Source organism: Rissa tridactyla, chromosome 3, assembly GCF_028500815.1.
Source record: "Rissa tridactyla isolate bRisTri1 chromosome 3, bRisTri1.patW.cur.20221130, whole genome shotgun sequence".
Lineage (NCBI taxonomy): Eukaryota > Metazoa > Chordata > Aves > Charadriiformes > Laridae > Rissa > Rissa tridactyla.
In genome coordinates, this window is record NC_071468.1 from 10,609,452 (window position 1) to 10,632,491 (window position 23,040).

Below are 23,040 nucleotides of genomic sequence, written 5' to 3' on the forward strand. Positions count from 1 at the left end.
TCCCGAGCAAGGCAAAGACGACAGAAAAATCTCAGCACGTTGTGCTACCCTTTTTTTTTGTGTTACCTATCTCTTTGCACCAAGAGAGGCGCAAAGGTGATGTTCTGCGAGCCCGTGGGATGACAAAGGCAGGGGGATTTGCCTTCCCCGTCCCAGAGCCACCCCCCCCCCCACCCCGGGCTGCCTTCTGCCTCGCTGTCCCACCGGAGAGACCATCTCCCCCGCCCCTCCGAGGGAAAACCGCTCCCTCCATCGCTCCCTGGCGGTCTCCTGGCGCCATCTTGCGGGCCCTGCGCCTCGGCCTGCCCACGCCGCGCCCGGGGGAGGGACGGCTGCAGCACCGACCACCACCCACGGGAGCCTCAAGGGGTCAGGAGGCCACGGTAGAAGCTCGCCGAGCCCCCCCGTGACGGCGGGCACGGACCCGGCGGAAGGATCAAGCCGCCCTTTGCCTCACGCCCGCCGCGGAGCGGGGCCGCCTTCCGCCTGAGGGACGGTCGGGGGCGTGGCCTGTGCCATCGGGGGCGCGACCTAATCCGTGGAGGGCGTGGCCTAACGCACGGGGGCGTGGCCATGGGGGTGTGCGGAGCGGGGGGCGTGGCCATGGGTGTGTGTCGGGAGGGGGGCGTGGCCGGCGGCGGCAGCGCCGGTGCGCGGCGGCGGCAGGATGAATGAGGCGGAGGGCCTGCGGCAGCGCCGGCCCTTTCGCCCGCAGGTCATCACCGAGGACAGCCCGGCGCAGGAAGCCAAGGAGGGCAGGTGGGGCCCGGCGCGGTGGTGTGTCCGCCCCACCCGGCCTCGACGGGGAGGGAAGAGGGGCCTGCCGTGACCGTGAGTGTTAGGGCAGGCCCGGCCTGTGAGGAGAGGAGGGCCCGGTGGCCGGTTGACGGACAGTGCTGAGGGGCCGGGCCGGGCTGGGGTGAGGAGGGCTGTTCGGTTTGACCCGAGGGAAGGGGCCGCTATGGCCGAGGTGGGGTGGTCTGGGGGGCCCGGCCTGGCCTGGGGCTGTAGGGCGGCGATTGGGCCCGGCCTGAGGGAAACCTGGCTGGGAGGGGAAGGGGCTCCGCCGGCCTGGCCTCACCCGGGTGAGGGAGGCCCTGGTTTGGGCGTGGGAGAGGCTGTCCTGGGCGAGAGCGGGTGGAAGGGGCAGGCTGGCTGTCCCGGGGCTGAGCAGGCTACCGCGGGCGTGGGGAGCCGAGGCCCCGGTGCCCCTCTCTTGGTCGGCGGCACAGGTTGATGCTGGGGCACCCCTGGGTGTCAGCCTGTGGGGACCCCCGGCCTCCCAGCACCCCGGCGGGGGCTTCTCTCCCCAGTGCTGGCGCTTCTGCTGGGGGCGGCTGGCAGAGGGAGGAGGGTTCTGGGCAGGGCCTGCACACCTGCTTCTGCTGAGCTGCAGGGAGACCTTTTAACCTCCAAAATGGCTTAATTTGTGGCTGTTTGGGGTTGGTCGTGGTATTTGGCTTGTTGTTGTTTTCTTTTATCCAGTGGGTCTAAGTACAGTTTATCTTTTTCTAGTCAAGAAACCACAGTTATGCCATTATGGCTTGCACAGGCTTATTGTGGGTGTGATTTAAGTCCTGTATGACTCTGGTTAGTCTGTTTATATTTGGCAATAGTTTAAAGAGTAATCTGCATTTTAAAGCCTAGTCAATATGTGTCTGAGATATAAACAGTTTATTTGATTGCGGCTAAGTTTATTCTAAGTTAAACAAGATTCCATTTACAATTTTCTGTTTAGGAATTTTATACAAAATTAGCTTCGGTGTAAGTAAAGGCAATAGCTGCAACGAGAAAGTGGTGGTGTTTGCTTTGCTGAAGAAAACCACTGAATAAAGTGGTTGATGACTTGTAATACTTTGGTTCGCCATCTATTATGTCTCTTCTGACTTGTGTACCTTGCAGATTCTTATATCTGCCCTTCAGGGTCATCAGAATGAAAGACTGTGTATGGTGGCTTGCATACATAGCCCCGTTTTTGAAGGACAGCATCAGCATCTCACAGCTTGAGAGACTCTTCTTCCTGGTTTCATTCTCTCCTGGTAACTTTGTTCAAATCACTTGAATTTCTAGGGCTCCAGCAATGGTCCAGAGTATCCCCAGGTTCTGTTCTCATGAGACTGTCCTGCATGAAACCAGTGGAAGACATTCTGGAGGCTGCCCTTTTTCTGGCTGGGAGGTGTGGCAGAAACTCTTGATGACAGTTGCTTTCCCCTCCAGCCCCCCAGTAGTTCTGCCAAGAGGATGAGGCAGCCTGGACTCCTCGCTATGGTGGCCCGTAGTGTCGTCTTGCCAGCCTTCTGTCTGTCTTCAAGAATTGGTGCAGTGCCTTCTCTTTTAAGTTCTTAGTGACAACTAAATTGCCTTTATCATAGCTGGAGTCCTGGTAAGTTGCATTACTGAGACTGTGGCTGGAGTCCGTGTAGGATTAATTATCGGAGACACAATTAACTAAGGATTTCTGTTTTGATAACCAGTATTGGGGAACCATTACTTCAGTGATTCTTTCCAGTGACCAGTCAGTAACTTACAGTTGTCTGTATTCTATATTAGAGTATATTTTGTTTGTTTGCTTTTAGAAGGATTCTGAGAAGCTGACTTTTTTTTTAAGCTTTTGTGTTTTATTTAAATTCTTGTGGTTTCAGCAGTGTGTAAAATAGGCCTTGCAGTTTGCAAGCTTGAAGTGTGAGTTTGCTTGTCACCTCATTCTTCCTGCCTTTTTCCTTTATTGTCAAATCCTTGCAAGTTTGAATGAGGATCAGAAATGTGACCTTTACTTAAATCGTGCTTTCAGGAGCTTTAATTAACTTGGCTTTGGCAGATGAATTCCCATTCATCTTCATCCACTTCTTTTGTGTGAGCTGTTCTCAGCTGTCACAAGGATGCTTAGGTGTCTGCTGACAGTACTTTTAATCTTACAGTATAGAGCCTTCATCTTTTGAAGGACAGTGGAAGGACAAGGCTGCCAGCTGAAGTCTTTGTCTTTGTGTAAACTTGGGGATTGCCTCATATCTCTAGCACCCGCTCTTGATTCCAAATCCAAGGGGAGACAGACTGGGAGGTTGTTGCTTCCTCGAGACATCTGCTGTTAGAGCAGCAAGTGCAGAATTCTTCTAATTAATTACAAGGGCAGTCTGGCTCTTGGGAAGTATGAAGAGGTCAGTGCAGATGAGAAGGCTTGTTTGAAGCAGTCTCCCAGCCTAGTCCAGCTCAGGCGGAGACAGTCTTAGTGCTGTAACACTGCCGAAGTTTGTGATGGGAATGCTGCGCTCTTGAGTGTGAGAAATAAAATTTGTTTCTTAATTTATCTGAGAGCAGGAATACTTGAGCATGCTGGTGGAAAGGAAGTAGTCTCAGGTGGCGAGTGCTTTGGGAGAGCTGGGGAACGCTTGGTGACCAACAGCAGCAGCGCTAACAACATTTCTTGGAGGGGGCTGAACTGTGTGGCTTTGGGCTAGTGGCAGCGGCAGCTCTTGTCGTGGCAGGCTGTTGGCATCCTTGTAGCAGTCACCTCGGCGCAGCCTGGTGATTTGCGCAGTGGCTTGCAGTGGCCCGTTGGGTAGCACGCAGAGCCGGGGAAACTGGGGCAGGCCTCCATCCTAACCACCTCTGTCTGCTGCCAGAAGAGAAGGGGTGGCGGCAGTTGTGCCGCCAGGGAAAAGCTGTGATGGATTATGAATATTCCAACTTCTGTGCATGCAGGCAGTGACCAAATCCAGGCCTAGTTCTGCCCTAGCTGTTCCAGCTGATAATCCCAAAGGTTACCTTGATGCTGTTGTCAGTACTGTAAGTACATGTCATTAGTTCCCCAGTTGTGATGTTTGTGCTCTGGGCAGCAGTTCATATTTCCTACTGGCTGGATGATTGGCTAATGAAGGGCAAAACAGTGGAAGTGGTCCAAGGGTTATTACGGAACCATCAGGCACTGTTTCTCTTTATTTAATTGATACTGCAAGGAGACCAGCTGGCTGTGCCAGTGCGTGGTTCAGAGCAGCTAAAATTGTGGGAGCTGCCTTTCCTGTTCAAGGCTAGGATTTGTTAAGCATGGCCCTGTGCCTTCCTCTCTGTAAATGCCCGATTGATGCCTCTGAACTTGTTGAGAACAAAACCTGGTTTTCTCCTGTGGAATAACATTTCTTGCTTTTTTTGTTGAGTGTTTTGATGGGTAAATAGAACATACTTAATTTCTTCTGTGTGCTGGGGCTTGAATTTCAAACCAATGTTCACTAAGTTAAGCAAGCATTCATTTAACTTCCTCTAATGTTTGTTGAGCGTTTGCACTGGTATGGAAACCATTGCCAAAACTGAAGATCAAGTTAAAAAACCCTCAACCAAACAGCACCAACCCCCCCCCCCCCCAACCCAGTTTCTTGGAGGTTGCGTTTGGTTTGTTTTTTTTTTAGTTATCTGTAACTTGTAGCATGCATGAAACCTGTACATGAGAATACTCTGCCTCATATGATGCCAATAGGCTGAGACTGGATAAATATCCTTTTCTCTTATCCTAATGAGTTCAAACTGGACCCTAAGGGTCATTCAAGATGGTGGTTGGGGAAAAGTATCTCTGGTTCTGTTTGTGAAGAAAATAGGCTGTTAAAGAATTGTTAAAGACTATTGTATATTAAAACAGCTTAGCATGTTAATTCTATTTCTTGTCTGGTTTTGGCAGTACTTACAGCAGCAAGGTGTTCCGTGTTACCTTCTTGACTTTGGCTGCGTCTCTCACTGTGCCCCTGCTCGGAGTAACTGTTCTACTGGATTGTCCTATAGACCCTCAGCCTATAAGGTAAATTATTGCTTTGTTTTGAAATAAATATTGTTGAAGCATAACACTCGTATGTGTTCTGTGGTGGGGCTGGTTTTTTTTTTTTCAGCAAACAAGAGTCAGCTGTGTAAAGTGGTTCTAACTGGATTAAGAAATTGGGGAGTGATTCCAGTATTGTCCATTGCCATGGCTTGCTTTGTATACCCAGTCTGTTTCTGAGCCATCTTGTGCAGTTGTGTGTCACTACTGATCATTGAAGGAGCTGAATTACTTTGATCGTTAATCTAGAAAATGATTTTCTGCTGTCTAAACTGCCAGTGGAGCTTGTGATTACTTATGGGCACTCTTGCCTTCTGTGAGATAACTGCATTTTCACTAAGGACTAAGCAGTACCCCAGCTATTATAGTTCTGTCAAAGACAGCCTGTTTGTCTGAGGATGAAAATTGAAATGGATAACCTGACCGGGTTGATTTGGTGCTTTGTACCAGTGGAACCATATGGTGATGTTATATTTAAATGCAGATGTCATAAAGCAGTGCAGCTAGGTGATTTCTGCCGTGCCTGAATTCTTAGACATCTGAATCGAGGTCTGTATCAAATCTCTAGCATAACAGTGAATCAGCTATGCGAGGTGTGACCTGTGTTGGGTGAAGTTGTGTGAGAGACACTTTGACTGCTAGCATGGGGTGGAGTCAGGCTGTGTGGTGCTCCTGGCATTTTGATGTAAGTGAAAATGCTCAGTCTGCTAAATATTTGTGATCAACTTGATAATTCTTTAATGAAAAGGAACAACAACACTGTAAATATCCCTAGAGTTGAAAGAAACTGGTAATGTGGTAGGGTGGTACTTACAAGTCTTGCCAATAGGCTATTAGACATAAGTTGCCCAAATTACTGACTTACATTACTGTACATTCTTAATTAGCTTCTTAGTTTCACTGCCAGAAGTGGTTCAGCCTCAGCCTGTACAGTAGATAGGATGATTCTGTGTGTTTATGAAATCTTTTGAAAAAGCTCGAGAGGTAGATGCTGTCTCAACCAGTCCCTTCAGTAAAAGAACACATAGAAATCTCATTTTCCAATAGTGATATTGTTCCTGTAAGCCACTAGAAATAATGAGGAATAAGAGGGTGGAGAAAAAAGCAGATGTGATCTGTGAAACTCCTGCAACTGTGGTTTATTTCAAGTTCTTTCTCTATGAGCCCGTCTCGGATAATATTGATCCCAGGGAGGATTTTCTGCTTGCAAACACAACTGTCCAAAGTTCCCAGCAAATGAGTTCCATATCTAAAGCCTGTTACCCTCATCTGGAACTCTCTAATGCTTGGAAGAAGAGGTGGAAAATGTATTTGTGTTAGCATTGTGAAGATAACTCTGCTATAAATCTGCTGTGGACAGGAGCTAGTAATTCAGTTGGCTTTGCAACTGCAGTAATACATGCTTAAAGGAAAGTTTACTGTCCGTAACCAGACAGATAAAAGTATGTGTTTTTTTTCTCCTTCTGAATCATTTGTGGTGTGAACCTGTTTTTCTCAATTGTCATGGCTTTTATAGTTTGCAATTTCAGTTTGCTTTTTCCCTCGGTCGCTGAAGCTCTAGAAATTGTAATGATTTTCACCATATGAGCAGTAGGGTTGCAGTGTTGTTGGTGACAAATCGGTCCTGGATGCTGTGAAGCTGGGCAAGTTTTGGAGTCAAACCTTGGCTTTTTAAAATTCTACAGGTGGAAGGCATTTGCTTAGGGTCACATTTCAAAACTTGGCCTAGGGAGCTTTAGCATACTCTTCTGAACGAACACCTAATGAGCTTACCGCCCTGGCTGTGTATGCAGCTTTAGTAATAACTTGAAATTCTTAACTCATGGAGACTGAGGTGGTTTATGTGGGTGTTTTTAAGAAGGTAAGAGACTGAAATATGTTCAGGTTTGTCAGCACAGCTAAATCTATTTTTTAAGCACAGTGCTTTGGAGCCTGGTATTTAAGTTGAAGCTGTGTAGGCATCTTACTACTTCCCTTCTCCATATCTCTGTAGTTGATTGGAACTGCCGTTGGCTTGGACCTGGCTATTTATGTGGATAAGGACTTGCAAGATTGGACCTTATTTTGTCATTTTGAGATTTCAGTTCAATACCCTTTAAGTTTATGTGCAACTTATTCCTTTGAGTTGGTCTTTCTATATGGGAATGCATTCAAGTCATCAATGAGAATACAGGTTTCAATATGGTATGAAAGCATGTGTGTCCTAGTGCTCAAACTACTGGAACACTTTTTTCACAAGTTGTGTGCTAATTAGTAATTAAAAAATATTTTTTCTCCATGATGAAAATGTTAGGCGGTGTCAGATCTTGGTGTATTGTAAAATGCTAGCCTTTTGCATTTTCAAACCTTTTTGTTTAGGAATATGCATATATCTACTTAAGAAAAATATTCTGGTACAAACAATTAATTCAGCTCAGTAAGAAAGCAGTTATTCTTTTGTGTTGTGGCAATGCTGAAATCCTTTGCGCTTGTGTAAAATAAATGAACTGGGAATGTATTGTTGGCCTTGAAGCTGTATAGATTTCCAGACATGTCTTATGAATGCGTAACTACAACTTTTCTGATCAGCAAAACCGGAAAATTATGAACCTTGATGAACAAGAGTCAGTCTTTCAGCTTGTCAGCTGTGATGTCTCTTTTCGAAATACGCTGTATGTTAAGCATAGGTCAGGTTTGCAGGAGCTGGCAAACTAGGGAAAAAACGATCCAATATGTTGCTCAAGAGTGTTTGCAGATTTGTGCAAAAGATCATGAGGTCTGCGTTCTGTTTCGCAGTTTGAAGGAACCTCCCCTCCTGACGGGTGTGCTAGAGCCCAATATCGAGTTACGAAAAGCTGAGCGGTTATGGGAAAATCAGCTGGTCGGACCAGAGTCCATTGCCAATATTGGGGGTAAGCACTGCCTAAATAAGCTTTTAAAGTCTTTAAGTGTTGCTCCATCGATAAGGGTTTGTTCAGCAATATAGCTCTTAAGTAATAAACTCGGGAAGCTCTCTTGAATATGCAGTTTTTTTTAAAATAACTATGTTATGCAGCAAAACCTGGCTGCTATATACTGCTCTTCTCCTCTTTCCCCAGTATAAATTAAACCTTGTTGCCAGATTAAAAAAATCCATTCTTCCAGGACTGAAAGCATCAGCAATGGAGTCAGGGGCTACTTTTGTTTGGAGGAAGTGGTCCCATTTTTCATTTGACTAGCTCTTAAGTGGGAATTAATATTTACAGGGTAATACCTATGCTTTTAATACTCATTGCCTCTGAGGGAGCCGCGTTTTGTGGTGTTAATTTTTACTTATATGACGGTAAAAGATCTTAAATTGATGAATAACAAATTTACATTTTACTGCTGTTGCATGCACTACAGGTGCCATCCTATACTTCTCTATTATGGCATGTGTGTTCTCACCAAATCACCAACCTATTCCATCTCTGAGCAGTTTCTTAAAGGGTTTCTTAATGGGACTTGTAATGGCATGACACTCAGTAGGAAACCAGCTTTGTGCAGGGGTTGTTCCTGTGTCTCCTGAAGGGGATAAGGCTAGAAATTACTCTTGACATGAGTTCTTGACTGTTTTAATGTGAAAAGAAAAGGGTCTGGGAGTTGCAAGCAAGGCCCTTACTGAAACATCCTTCAGTACAAGAGGTGCTCAGTAGCCATATCACTTATTTTCCTTCTGTAAAATATCTTTTATAATTATTTTACAGCAAGAAACTACTGTAAATGCCTTCCTCAGATTATGCTTTTTCTGCCTATCTCTGTTATCAATGTGCTGAAGTGATTACCTGAAGCCACTGATTCTTTTCTGTTACCTCAGAAAAGTCTCATTGGAAACTCTTTAAGGAAACCTTCCTGCAAGGGACAGCCATGGGTGAAATAATCAACCTGACTGGGAATAAGTTTTGTATGAATAAATGTTGAAGTCTGCTTATTCCCTTTTAAAAGTGTAATTAGCAAACTTAAAACTTCAGTTAAAATGGAGATGGAAAAGTCCAAGCGATGGGCTCTGCTAATTCAACAGTCTTTAATTTGGTTATATGGAAAAGTTTGTGTTTTGTTTGTATTCAGTGAATCTGTCTTATGCTATCACATGGCTTGGCATGAATACAGTAATTTGGCAATGCTTTTGGTCTTGTTGATTGTTCAGTTGCTACAGTTTTTGTAATTCTTCTCCAGAACCAATACAATGTGAGCGTTGGCAGGTGTCCAGCAGCCTATATGGACTGCATCAGAATAAGAAGTTTTATTTAGTCAGTCTCTCTTTGAAGAGTGGCAAGATGGATGCAGTACTGATCACACTTTACTATGATGTAGAAATTTGCCCAGAGGGATCAATCCAGTGACTGGCCATTAAGTTATGTCTGCCGTTAAGCAAAGGTTTGGACCACTTATGGGTAAAAAGCTCCATATTCCATATTTGTAACTCCTAAGGCTTAAATCCTTCCTCTTCTTTTTGAGTTGGAAGAAATCTAACTAAATACGCTTATTTGCCTTCATCTTTCCCCTCACCTCTTTATTCTTTTGTTATGAATGAAGACTGCTACTTTACTGTATCTTAAGCATGAATTCTACTTCGTGCTAGTAGAAGGATCACGTAGAAGGATGTTTACCACTACGGTTTTGTGATCAAGCTAATCACACCCGTTGTTTTCGCAGATGTGCTATTTACTGGGACAGCTGATGGGAAGATTATCAAAATTGAAGATGGGGAAATACAAACTATAGCCAGGATTGGCCATGGTCCTTGTGGTGAGTGACAGCTCCTGAATATAGCGTACCTAAAAACATCTGGGTCAGGGCTTATGTTGATTAAACTGGTGTTCTGTCTGGATCGCTCATGGAAGTGCGTATATTCTTCTGTAGAGATTTGTAACAGAAATATTAATATTTGTATGGATGAAGTACGAGTGGAAATATGTATATAAGCACTGGAAGGAACAGCAGAACAAAGGCCCAAAGGAATGGGAATGGGTGCTTTTGATAACAAAGGACAGTGTTCCCAGGAGTAAAATTTGGGAATGTGGGTGTTTCATGTCATGACTACGAGGCCTGCACTCCTGTAAGGCTGCAGCATGGGTGATCTGTCAGTAGAAGATCCTGCATCTTAACGCTGGGAGGAAGACGAGGTGGAAGTGCATCACAAATAACGTTCCTTTTCCTGTTAGTCCATCCAGAAAAAGCACGTATCCTAAATAAGAAAAAAATGGGCAGCAACCTGGCCTAATATTTATGGAAAGTGAAGTCAGCAAGATTCTGAGTTGAAGGGCCACCCCATAAAAACTGAGGACTTCTAACCAAGTGTGAGTGAATGAACTCTGAGATAACGTGTGAGTGGGAAAGATTTTTGAAAATAAAAATCACCTTCGCCATCTACAGAACTCTGCCTTGCATTTTTTTGTGCTAATTTCCCTTCCTCTGTTTGTGAGTACAGTGTGGGGGTTGTGGTGGCTGCACCTGCTTTAGCAGAGATCTTCCATTGGTCATGATGTTTCTGTTTTCTCACCAGTGGCCTGCAGTTGTTTCTTGTTGAATTTCCCTCCTCTTTCTGAACCACTTATTTGCTTCATTTAATGAGATTTCTGGAACTGAGTGAGAAAACCTGGTAGTGGCTTGTTTATTAACAGAACTATTTCTATGGGGAAGCTTAACATCAGGCATCTCAGTACTGCCTGGGCAGCCTGAGAAGCCTGGCTGGTGTTTGTGGGGACTGTGGGTGGTTTTGTTTACGGTAACAATGTAGAAACTTGCATGAGGTTTTGCAGCCCTGCTCTGGTTGCCAGTTAGACAGAAATTATGGGCAGGAACTATTGCTGTCTTTATGTATCTCTTGTTGACACGTTCAATGTTTTAGCTGTGTAATTTTTGGATGTTCACATGATTAGGCTTATTTGGAAGCACTCTCTTGGCTACCTAACAGGTAGGACAGCCAATGAAGCCTGCTGCTAGTTGGTAGGAAGCTGGACTTCCAGCTGCTGCTTAGGTATGAACGTGGGTTGGGATGGATATGAAGAATCATCTTTCCATTGCTCATCTCCATTCGACTTGTATAGCTTGGGAGAGGTGGGAGGATTATGCTGTCCAGAAGCTTCTCTTGCTATCTTTCAAACTACAGATGTTCTGAAGTTCTTAGTTCTTCCGGACTCAAATAGACACACATTTTTCAGGTTTGCAGTATTCCCCTTCTTCCTCATGTAGAAGTCTTTAGTGTCTATGTCTTGAGAAACTGGCTGTTTCATGACAGCGTTAGACCGCTCCAAAAAAAGGAAGTTCCAAGGTGATGGTGGTGGGGTGGTGGTGGTGTGTGGTGTGGTTTGTTTTTATTTAAAAAAGAAAAGAAAAAGAAACCTGCAGGAAAACTGATTCCTTCTGAGAAGAAGCATTTAGTTAAATCCAATTTTCTGACATTCATCCCTACTCAGGCCAGCTGTTAGCCAGCTACCAGCCTGGCAAATGATAGGATTATCTCCAGACTGGTGAAAACATGGGGATACCTGTTTCACTCACACCTAGGAAAGTAAGAATCATTTCTTTAATGAGTGTGTGTGGTGCCGGTTGTAGAGTTTTGTTAGAGTTTGACCTATGTAGGTAGCCTTGTATTTATTTCTACTTGGAAAACCATATTAAAATTGTTTCCTAAGGAACACGTGAAGATGAACCAACGTGTGGAAGACCACTTGGCATCAGAGTGGGGCCAAATAATACCCTTTTTGTGGCAGATGCTTATTATGGACTCTATGAAGTTAATCCTGGTACAGGTATGACTTTTATGCTTAGAAGTTCTCTTCCACTGACAAATCTGGCCTTTATTTGCAATTTTGCCGGACACTGCAGGCAAAACCATGCTTGCCTTTGTAAAGTGGTTGGGAGCTGTCTGGGTGAAATATGCCATGCACGAACTTGGTATTTATTTTCTTGTAGCGATCACTTCCTTTCTATATCTGTCTGTCTCGATCAGGGTTACCAGTGGCTTATCTGCTGTTGACATATGCTTTTCGTTGTCAAAATTGGTACCTCAAGATCCACGAATAAAGTTCTGCGTAGCTGTTTCAGTTTTCATAAAGGGGAAAAAGTATTGCTGTTACATAAACTTTCTGTTTCTGTACTTTTGTTTCTGGCTTGATCTCGCTGTGTCGTAGTAAAGAGCTCTTAACTTCCCTGTAACCCCAATCTATAGAAAGTGAAAAAAGATGTATTTTGGTGCAGCTGAAGATCAAGTGGCTTGTTCCTGCTGAAAAGGCACTGTTGCATCATGCCCTTTGTTGTATGTTCCTGACCCAGATCTCAGTTTTAGGAGCTGTGCTGTCAGAAAGCCATAGTTGCTTTCATGTAGGGTTGATTTTCTGACAGTTTACATCTCCAAATTGGTTTCCGCTGGGGAGAGGGAGGCTGGCCAAATGCTAGGTGAGACGCAACTGAAGGGCTCAGACTGCGTGGCCCTGGGAGGGTATGATGCAGCTGCCGTATTAGCTCAGTCATGACAAAAACCAAGCAGATGAACCAACCCAAACCCCGTGCCTAAAGATGACTTAAACAGATTTTGGTTCATTTTTAGAGATGTGACCTTAATAATTTGCCTGGTAGTAGGTGGCAGAGCTGACTGTGGCAGAGCTGTTTAATGAACTTGCTGGTGTTTTAATGTTTAGAAGGTACTACTCCTTTTTCGTACAGATTTATGGGGAAAGAGGTAGTAGTGATTGGCTTGCCTGCATCCTTCTATGAGGTTGGGACCTGAGTTTGCACTTGGCTGCGTATGAGCTTCAGAAATGTGAAAAGTCTGGCACTTATCAATAGGGAACATCATCTACTGTTTCGGTTTTTCTGAAGAGTTTTTTGTTCTGGTCATTCACATTTGATGTTGAGTTGTTCCATTACAACCCGAAACCTTACTACTTAATAGAAGCACGAATGGAAAAAATTGTGAAGTGCTTGCTAATTTCATGTTAGTATTTAAGCCATTTCCATGGCAAGACATACAAAAGCTTGTCTTGTGTGTCTTTTCTTTTAATTTCTTTTTGTAACCAGGTGAAACGAAAATGCTTGTGTCATCCAAAACACTAATTGAAGGTCAGAAGTTGTCATTTGTGAATGATCTTACAGTGACCCGGGATGGGAGGAAAATCTACTTCACTGACTCCAGCAGCAAATGGCAAAGACGGGACTACTTATTCTTGATTATGGAAGGCACAGATGATGGGCGGCAAGTATCACTTCCCCAAGGCATTTAACTTATTGTAAGCTCAGCTGTAGAAATGGACTTCACCACTTCCTTGGTCTTCAAGTTTTTTCTCTTTATAAACCACCTGTGCAAGCACTGCAGTGCGCAGGAGAGGGTAAGAGAATGTGTGGATGTTGCTAACGAGACCTGCAGTAAAATAAATGAGATTCCTATTTTCCTTCAAGAGGGCTTGCATGGAACATCTGTATGAAAAGAGAAAGTGTTAGCCTTCCATTCAGCCTAAATCGTTCATGGATGCTGCCAATCTCAAGTGGCTTAGTATTTCTCCTGTGTTCATAAACAAATGCTTCCTCACTATTCTGCACTTTTAACTTAGGTTAAGTGCATGTGAGAGAAGATAGAATGCCTGGAGAATGAAACCAAGATGAATAAATATTTGTTTTCACTCAAAACCGTATACAATGCTTTCTTTTTAGCCTGCTTGAATATGACACGGTAACAAAAGAAGTGAAAGTCTTAATGGTGGGGCTGAGGTTTCCCAATGGTGTCCAGCTCTCTCCTGCAGAAGACTTTGTCCTGGTGCAGGAGACAACCATGGCCAGAATCAGAAGGTGAGTATGACTTTGCTGAAATTATTACTACTCTCTGTTTAGAGATTGTTTAAATAAATGAGTTGAATGACAGAAGAAACACTACACTCTACTCATGCCTGGTTATCAATGGCAAAGAAGGTGGCCTTCCTCAATACTTAATTTTTTTCTGTCACTGTAAACATCTGGACTGCATAATCTTTCCATCATGGGCTCCTTGAGCATAGTGGAGTACGCTGACTTTTTCTCGGGAGAGGAATGTGGCTATGCTGTATTTCCCTGTACCAAAATAAGGAAAAAAAAAAAATTATTTTTTAAAAGTTAATTCCTTTTGAGCCTTTTATTTATTACTTAGACTGCTTGATTTAAGGTGTCCTAATCCTACTGTCTATAACTTTCAGGTATTATGTGTCTGGGCTGATGAAAGGTGGAGCAGATATGTTTGTTGAGAATATGCCTGGTCTTCCAGATAATATCAGGTTAAGCAGCTCTGGAGGATATTGGGTAGCTATGTCAGCTGTCCGGCCCAATCCTGGATTTTCTTTGTTGGATTTCTTGTCTGAAAAACCATGGATTAAAAGGATGATATTTAAGGTAAAAAAAAAAAAAATTAGAAAGAATTTTTAAAAAAATCACCGTTAGTATAGGAATGGAAGTGATAAATGTTCGTCCTGTTTCTTACTCTTTGCAGGAAGATTTTAAAAATTTTTTTAGTGTTGTGGTTAAAACTCTTGTGGCTGTCTGCAGGTAGAACAGTCCTTTTGTATTCATAGGTAGTAAAACTAACATTTGCTTCTCTGAGTAACAGGTACACATCTCTTAAGTTGCCTTTCACCTTGATCTCAGGAAAGAAAAAGAGACTATCTCTGCCCTAGCCATGCAGCAACACAGGATCTCCATTTGGATATGTGAAGACTTCACCTTTGTACCCGAAGTGCCTAAACTACTTATTGCCAGGTGTCCGGAGAGCATCTGGGAAGTCTGACCTGTTCTAATGACTACCCTAGGCATCCTAGGAGAGAATGTGTATGTTATGTCTGCTGCTAGGTGACACTTGGTTCTGACTTAATATGCCTGTCGTTATGTCACACCCCCCTATAGGATGAGGATGAGCAAGAGTAATGTATTTTGTAAGGGCTATCTGATACTAAAGAAACAGCATGGTGCTTTTTAAACAATACAAAGACTTGAAAATACGTCTGTTCTCAAAAAAGAAATAATAAAATCAACAAGCAGTGTTTAGGATGGAAGTGCCATTTCAGCTGAACAAACTTTGTTGTTCCTGTAAAACCTGTTGTCTCTCCTGGTGCAGTGCAGGAGCTTTAACAAACCGATGCTATGGGGAGCAGAGCACGATGTCTCCTGCTTGACATCAGCTGCACCAGAACAAGGTGGTGTCTCCTGTGTGGACATCCTTTCAGCCTAGCGCTGAAGTAGAGTATGTTTCTGCTGGTCTTTTTTGTTTTGTTTTGGTTTTGTTTTTAAAGTTGGCTTTTCAGTTGTTAATGTATTAAGCCTGTGTAATAGTGTTTACTCAAAACGTGTGCTTATGTTCTTAGCCGCTTCGTCCAAGGAGCGTGGAATGGTCTTTGATTGTGTAAGTGTCTTGAGATCTAACTGTGGAGTGCAAAATCTTTTTGTTAATTTTCTTTTTTTTCTTTTCTTTTTCTTTTAGTTGCTGAGTCAGGAAACCGTGACAAAGTTTGTGCCCAAATACAGCCTTGTGGTTGAACTTAGTGAGACAGGATCCTACAGAAGAAGCTTTCATGATCCCAATGGAGTGACGGTAGCCTATGTTAGCGAGGCACATGAGCACAATGGATATCTTTACCTGGGCTCCTTCCGGTCTCCATTTATTTGCAGACTTAATCTTCAGCATGTTTAACTGTCCATCCACGATAAAGTGCCACTGTCCTTATAATACTCCAGAGGTATGAAGAAAAAACGTGCAGTGTGTGACCAAGGACAAGAAAGCGAAAGACAGTCTGTTAACATGCAGTAGCACTGTTCTGTTGCCATAGGAAAATGTACAGCTTGCGGTACCTGTCCTCTTACTTGGTTTGACATCTCTTGCTTTGGAGTTGGCATGCATAATTGTTAATATCTGAGGAGTATGGTGGGGCATCTTCATACGGTTATGTGCTCCTTAAAGAAAATCCATTGCTTTTCCATGCCCAGGCCTGTTTGGAGCCGTCTTAAACAGACATCATCTGTCACCTTTAATGCAACTGGATGTCTTCTTGCACTGGAAGGATTTGTGGTGTATGGAATTTAATTGTGTATGATTTGGATTGAAGAGGATGTCTTGCATGTGTTTATTTCTGTTTTGGAACCTCCTGTTTAGGAGTGATTACAGTGCATGTTCTAATGTCATACCATAGTGCTGTGGTAGAGGCAGCAACATCCAGAACATGCCTAGAAATCTAGTTACACCATTTGGGTTTCTTCAATTCCAGCCTGTGTAATCAACATCAGACACTACAATTAACTGTTAATCAACATGCAGAATCAAATTTGATCATTATCTGTGGACTCCTGTGTTTCTTTATAGAAATGTAGTCAGATGATGAATGAAAGTTGCATTTTCTATGTTATTAAAGACTAGTTCCAGCGGGTTTAAAAAGGGTCACCTGTAGTATTTCTTCCGTGTTTACCAGGTTCTGTAAGTCTCCTGCTCATTATGTAGGTTGCCATTCCTGACAGACGTGGGAGGGAAGAGGGACAGCTGCAGCAATCCTCTTCAGCGTGCTTTTTATGGAGAACTGGTAAAGGTTTTGGAGAAGATTGTTGTCTGAAGGTAGATGTGGACTGAAAGGGCCCCTGTAAAGTATAGTAATAGCGGACAAGGAAGGCTTTGGTGGAAAGTCTTGGAATGCGGTAGGAGCTCATGGATCCTTTCTGGCATCTTCAGAAGAAATGGTTCGGTTTACTTCCTCAGTTAACAGATACTCTGCATGGTAAATCCAGAAAATGCTTTTCTGTCAACTACTACAAAGGAAAGGCTGTGCTGCTACATCTTAAATAAGAGGTTTTGTGTCTTGAAGAAATAAAGGGGTTACTTCAGCAGCTGTGTGATTTACTGGATTGATTCATGCTCTGGGACTGAAGACTTTGCTGCTCTCTCTTTTTCTGCCACTGGGTGATAGTCAAACATAAACTTCCACTATTGCTTAATTTCCTCTCCTTTGAAGAGGAAATAATCAAGGCTTGCTTGATAAATAGTGAAAAGCACCAGAGAAGAGAAGATAATGTTAAAAACGTTATCTGCTTCACAGGCCTTCTGTGTGTGTCTTTATTAATGGAGGCATATGAAAATGAAAGTGATGCGTTTCTGTCAGTGCTTTTGTCACCTTGTTCTATGTTACTACCGGGCTGCAGCAGCCCTGCGTCTGATGGTTGCTGGATCAGGCTGACTTGTTCGGTACAGAACAGGGGCTGCAAACCCTTTTGCTTGGCCTGGTGGTCACTGGATTTGGGAGGGAGCTCAGTAAAAGACAAAAGAAGCCTAGTAGATGAGTTGCTGCAGGCTCTGACCTTAGGTCCAGCTGAGCCCTCTGGAGCCCTTAATGAGCCCTTAATAGCTTGTGGACAGAGATGGAGTGATACTGTGGTAAGTCTGAAAGGCTGGAGAGGTGTGACCTGCCTGGTGGGGGGCAGACTTTTTGCTATTGGAACTCTGAAGGGCTGAGAATGGGACATGCAACATCTCTTTCTGGGGAAACCCAGCACAGGGCAGGCTGTTTAAACAGCAGCTGGTTAGCGTTGCTCTGCCAGCCTTTGCAGCTATTTGTCACATTCTGGTAGGATATGAAAGTTGAACTTGATGGGTTCTTAAATTGAGGTTGTAAAAGCAAGTTTGTTGTGGGGCTTGTTCCATGCTGCTGCTTTGGTAACCTTGGGGCAAGCACGGCTCTTTGCCTGTTGTCGCATAGTTACCTCTGGTGATTCATTTGCCAAAGTATCTAACTGAATAACTTCTGCTGTCTTTTGTAGTTAAGTAGACCTTGGCTGGTTTGGCCTGCCAAATGTGATGGGTTTTGCGCGACTGATTCGCTTTCAAGACACTGTCCCTGTAGTTATGAAGTGGGAAAGAAAATACGTTGTAGTGCTGCTGATGCTCAATAGGGACAAGATGCATGAAGAGCTGTCTCTTGAGAGTTTTTTGGTTCTGATCTCTTTTTCTACATTTCCACCCCCTCACTCTTTCCTGGCCGCTGTTGGAGACTAACTTAGTACACTGATGATCCTGTGGTCCCACCAGGAAGTTCTTGAGTCTTTACGTCTCTCTGAGCTCTGAAGCAAGTACAGCAGACATAGAGGTCATGTGAATAAATTGCTTTTCTTGGGTAAGGGGAAAAGAGAATGCCAAATATGAGAGATATCTAATAGAGTGTGGCTTTGCGTGGTGTGACTTTTGAGCAGTCTAGTCCAAATTGTCAGACAGTGGCCAGGCATAAGTGTCTCGGGATCAGGTGCAAGAAGACTAGAAATGGTTAATCGTGGCAGAATTGAAGCCTAGATGCAGCTTTCCCAAACCTGAAGATAGCTAATGTCCTTATTCACTGGGGCTCTTGCCTCCTGAGCACTTCTCTTAATCCTGTGATAGCAGGGAGGGTTGTTCTGATAAGTGCCACGGTAAGGAAAGGCAGCTGGACACCATGAAGATATCGGAGCTGTCTGCACAAGAGTCTTCCTATGGGGAGCAATTTGCGTATAAAATGCAGCAAGAGAGTGGTGAAGGCCAGTGCTGTAGCACAGAGGAAGCTGAGCTGATGCCTTAGGCACTTGAGTTCTTTGTTGGCCCTGGTGTCTCATGAGAGTTCAGTCACTACTTCTCCTTCCTGGCTAGTGCTTTGGGTTCTTTGCTGGATGGACCTCTCCAGCTGTGCAGAGTGGGCTCCTAGATACAGCCGCTTTAGAAATAAGCACAGGCAGACAAAAGGCAGGCTCTGCACTGAGGGCAGGAGGTGAATTCTGGCAGTAAGGTTCAGAGGCAAGAAGGAATTTGTGCCCATAGAAGTCATCATAGTTTCTGATGTCTTGCCCTGCCTGTCATTGTGTTTGCCTTGGGCAATAGAAATTTTTCATTGTTCTTGGCTGTGCTTTGTTGGAAAATAGCTGAGTAGCTGTCAGTCTAAATGAGTTTGTCTAAAGGTTAAGCCTTTGGACAGTGTGTGCAGTTCTCAATTTAATTTCTCAGAATGAATAAAGCCTGTCTGTCCAGGCTGTACAAATAGAGTTCACTGGGTACAGGTCCAGTCAGTCAGCAGTTCCCTTAAAAAAAAAAAAATAAAGACCACTGAAATCTGTAAAGCACCAAATGTAAACTGTGGTAGGTGGCACAACTTAATATCATTCTAAGCAACAAACTTTGCATGATGACAGGTTACTTAACCAGCCCATTGCTATTTTATTTGTCATAAGAACCGTAATACTTCATTTTAGCTGGAGCTTTATGGACATAAATATGGGTCAGTCTTTTCCTCAGAAGGAGGTGATCTGGCTGTCTCCTGTGTTTTGATTATGACCTGAAACTTGTCTGCATGGTTTTTCAGTGCTGTGCTCGGCCCTGCAAGTTAGAGGTGGTGGCATGTGAGGCACCAAGGTCTAAGAGAAAGTCAGTATGCTTGATGTTTTCTGGTGAGAGAGATATCTGCCTCAAGACTGCTGATGCCCCCATGGCCACTAAAATTGAAAGGAGGCCAGTTACTGTCATGATGTCTGCGACGTTGGTGGGGGACCAGGGTGGAACTGCAGTACCCGGTCTCATTGTGCAGTTTAATGATCTTATGACATTTATCTGAATGCAGGGTCTGCATACCTCCAGTCCAAGGAGACCCAAAGTCTGCAGAGGCCGAAAGGAGTGTCTTTCCTGAGCTCAGATGGTGTTGGCTCCCATTCCTGGCACTGTGCTGGATCCTGATAGTCCATCCTTTGTATGCAGAAGTGGGGTGGTCTGCTGTAGAACAGGTTGACTGACACGCAGCTCTTTCATTACTAAGCATAAGGGATGCCTAAGAACAGTATTGCCATAGAAGCTCACGTGCTTTTAATCCCTGATGGTTTCTCAAATGCAATCCTCCCAGAGTGATGCAGCAGCATTAAAATGCCTGTGGAATGAACAAACGGGCATAAACTCCTCTTGGTGCTCCTGTGAAGACTGCTTTTACGGGCTCGTTCCGCTTCCACAGAAGCGTGAGTCAGTGGCATGTTACAGTTTCAGATGGATGGTGACACATCTGCCTTGAGCAATGGGGAAAGCTGGAACAAGTCAGCCTTGGAAAAAAACCAGCTCTGTCTTCTTGCTTGATGGTATCAGTGCAGGGACATGACACTTGCAGCTCTGAGGCTGGCTCTTCTCTTTGCCCACACTGGAAGAAGCAGGAGCATTTACATCAGTATCCAAAGATCTTGTTAGGGCGAGATTGGTTTTTTGGTGGCAGGAGAAAGGGGTTGTGGCTCCTTAGGAAGGGAGGAAACCTTCTCTGCACAACTTCCAGCAGAGCCTGAGGGTACTTCCCGTGTCTTACCCAAACTTCTTTTGGGATGTGGAATTGGAGAACAGTGCCTGGTCTCCTGAAGGGCTTGGAGAAATCTTTGCTTTAGTGTAAAGCCCTGCAGTAAAACAGCCTAAGGAAAAGAAACTGAGCTGGAGTACGCTACAGCTGTGCATTTTAAAGATATGTTTTGTTTTGCCTTGTTGGTGGAACAGATGTTTCTGCACAGTACAAGTATCAAGAAGGTGTTGCTGAAGCTATTTAAAATGCTGTTACACAGCTAACTGCCCTGTCCCTTTTCTGGAGCAAACTTCTGTAGTAGAGCTGCTGGAAGATCGCTCATGTATGCCCCTGACACTTTTACACAAAGGTTGGTATTTCACTGTAAACAGCTGATGAAAGTGACTGCAAAGTGTAAATCCCGTTCTTTTAAACATGAATCTGCTTTGTGTCAGTAACCTTTGCAGATGATATAATGAGCGTCTAAGCTTCTGGGTCTGTCTGCTCGGTGTTCACAACAGAGATCTGATGATGCTGACTCTCGGACCTTCTCATCTATCTTGCTTAGAAAACGGAGTGCTGTAAAAGAATAAGCACATGGGGCAGTTCATTTTGCTGCTCTGTTTGAGGTAAGGACTGAAAATTTTAGCAGTAGGTGATTGTACTTAGCCATATACAAGTTTTTTCCTCCCAGCCAGCAGAAGTCTCCTTATCTAGCTGCTGACAGTTAAACCTTGTCTTGGTTCTGTGCAGCTGCATGCGTGACTCCCCCAGCTGTCACTGGGTCCCAAAATTCAGTCATATTGTGAAATTGGGTACAACTGGTACAGAAAGGTCCTTCGCAGGTCCTTAATGTGGAGCGGCTGATGTGAAGAGAATGTGAAGTGGGAAGTCTGTCAGTCAGCAATGCTTTATATTTTGGTGGCAGGCAGTTTGTTTCCTATGCAATTTAAAAAGTAGGAGTGTGAGAAGAAATATTTGCATAGCAAAGCTTTTGAGGAAATGCAGATCTCTGTCTGAGGATCACTGGCCCCGTGAAGCTCTGATGAAATGTGGGCTGGCTTGGTTTGAGTAGCGCTGTGTGCACGGAGATCTCAGTGTGCAGCCAGTCCCTCCGGCAGACTGTCAGGGAACTCTTGTTCAGATGAGGCGAGGTATCCCCATAAGCAGGTGAGCCAAGAAACTATGTCATGCACTGAGCCCAGTGCTTCCAGCACACTGGAGAGAGATTTGAAGCTGAAGGAAGATGCTCCTCCAGCTTGTTTGTAGCACTCCTGCATGAACCTCTGAAGCATCAGCTTTGCGTGTCCCAGAAGCTCCTAGTGTCACTGCTGGGATTGTTCCTTTTTCTCCAGCGTCTGGGGCTGGCAGGAACAACTTTCCCTTCTCTCCTTATGCCCCAAATCTTTACTAGAAATCTTTATTTAATTGCCTTTGTGGCCTGGAAGAGAAGTCAGAGCCTCAGCACGCTCTGCAAGGATATGAACTCCCTGGAGTGAACTGGTGAATAGTTAACCTTGTTGTGAGTTCTAGCAAGGATGCGGAGAGCAGAGACTGGTTTCGTGACTGCTGCGTGTCATTGTGATTAAATGGTACTTAGCTGCAGTTCTTTAGGTCAGTGCTAGCAGTGTTCTCCTGATGCAAGACTCTTTTAATTGCCCAAATCCTTCCTGAAGGAAGTGCTCTGGAGTGGTACAAAGAGCTCAGTTGACTTTAGCTCTGCTCCTTTCTTTGGTGCTCATGACTCCGTTACCTGGGGCAGGATGATGGATGCTGCTATTCCAGTGTGCCTTTCTTATTGTAATGCTATAGTAAACGCTTTGCTGCAGCTGCAAACATAAGGCTAATCTGCCTTTCTCAGAAGGTGCTCATCTCCTTTCCCACTGTGTTGTTTGCAGTGAGGTCATCTGTGTTGCAGTAAACGCTGGCAACAGTTTTATGTAAAACATGCTTCCAAACAATCCTGCTGCATTTTAATTGAGAGAGCAGCAAGAGCACGTTGGGTTTGTCAGTCTGCATGATGCCAGGTTCGCCTAGCTTTAACTTTTTTGTTTCTTTGACAAATGGGGAATTGCCTCGGCGAGGGGGCTGAGAGGAAGCCCTTTATGCTAGGGGCTTGATGGGTCACCCGCGGGAGACTTCTGTGGTGTGCGTGAATCTCTGCACAGACCTAAGCTGATTGTGTGCTGCCATCTTGCCCTCACTGTGGCAAGTGGAAAGGCTGATGGCATCTGTTACTGAGCACCAGGCTGTCCTGCTGGCTGAAGGAAGAAACGTGGATCTGTCTGGCCTGTTCTGGGCCCAGGCTGCCTGGAGCTGACAGCCTGGTTGGAAGCCCTTGGCATCATGTGAAACGCCAAGCTGAAGTGGAAGAGGGACTGAGACCGTTGCTAACCCCTTGAGATGCGGAGAGCAGCTCCTCCTGACTCCTCTTGCCCTCTTACAAATCTAGCGGCGGCTTGGCTTTCCTGCTTTGCGGACAACTCAAGACGCCGTAGTTGGCTTTCTTTTTCCTTGTCTTTGGCATCAGGCTGTCTGGTGGCTTGTGTGATAGATGAATGTAGTACCACACTACATCCATCCGTGGCCCTTCCAGAGGTTTCTTTTGAGCGCTTCTTTTTTTCTAGCTAAGAGACTGCTGCCCCTAAAGCTAAGATGCAGCACAGCTGTCTCTCCAGCAGTGGATGTTGAAATTGAACGCTGCTGGGCTACCTTTGCAATCATGCCCTTTCATGGTATAGGTTAGCTTTTGGTTAAAGTAGAAGCACTAGTTTGTGTAATTTCTGGGCTGCGGATGTGTTTCAAGACAGCCTTATCCATACTCTCGACTTGAAGAAAGAACAACTCTACTTCACACATTCGTGACAGATATGTCTAACCTTTTATCTGGCACTGGAGACTCTTAAGGTTTTGTGTGTGTCTGTCTGTCTGTGTCCCCAGGCAAAACATCCCATTGTTGTAAAGCTTTCCTCAATGTTG

At 44.5% G+C, this 23,040-nt stretch overlaps 1 protein-coding gene across 3 annotated transcripts; it reads left to right on the forward strand.

Moving 5' to 3' along the window:
• Nucleotides 1-621: 621 nt before the first annotated feature.
• APMAP (adipocyte plasma membrane associated protein) lies at nt 622-23,039 on the forward strand. 3 transcript variants are annotated; one of them, XM_054196052.1, is made up of 10 exons: nt 641-759; nt 2,071-2,176; nt 4,667-4,783; nt 7,577-7,692; nt 9,455-9,547; nt 11,437-11,553; nt 12,821-12,995; nt 13,451-13,585; nt 13,966-14,158; nt 15,240-23,039. In XM_054196052.1, the coding sequence occupies exons 1-10, from the start codon at nt 672-674 to the stop codon at nt 15,447-15,449; spliced, it is 1,350 nt and encodes a 449-aa protein (XP_054052027.1). In that variant the 5' UTR covers nt 641-671; the 3' UTR covers nt 15,450-23,039. The 3 variants fall into 3 exon arrangements, with proteins under 3 accessions (XP_054052028.1, XP_054052027.1, XP_054052026.1); XM_054196051.1 differs by having other exon boundaries at nt 657-831; XM_054196053.1 differs by lacking the exon at nt 2,071-2,176 and having other exon boundaries at nt 622-759.
• The last annotated feature ends 1 nt before the right edge of the window (nt 23,040 follows it).

Excerpts from the sequence above, each read along its gene's own strand:
- APMAP (XM_054196051.1), top strand. The coding sequence starts at position 672 with ATGAGGCGGAGGGCCTGCGGCAGCGCCGGCCCTTTCGCCCGCAGGTCA. Across the intron at positions 7,693-9,454 it reads GTCCATTGCCAATATTGGGG|ATGTGCTATTTACTGGGACA; the intron begins GTAAGCACTGCC and ends TTGTTTTCGCAG. Across the intron at positions 14,159-15,239 it reads TTAAAAGGATGATATTTAAG|TTGCTGAGTCAGGAAACCGT; the intron begins GTAAAAAAAAAA and ends TTTTTCTTTTAG.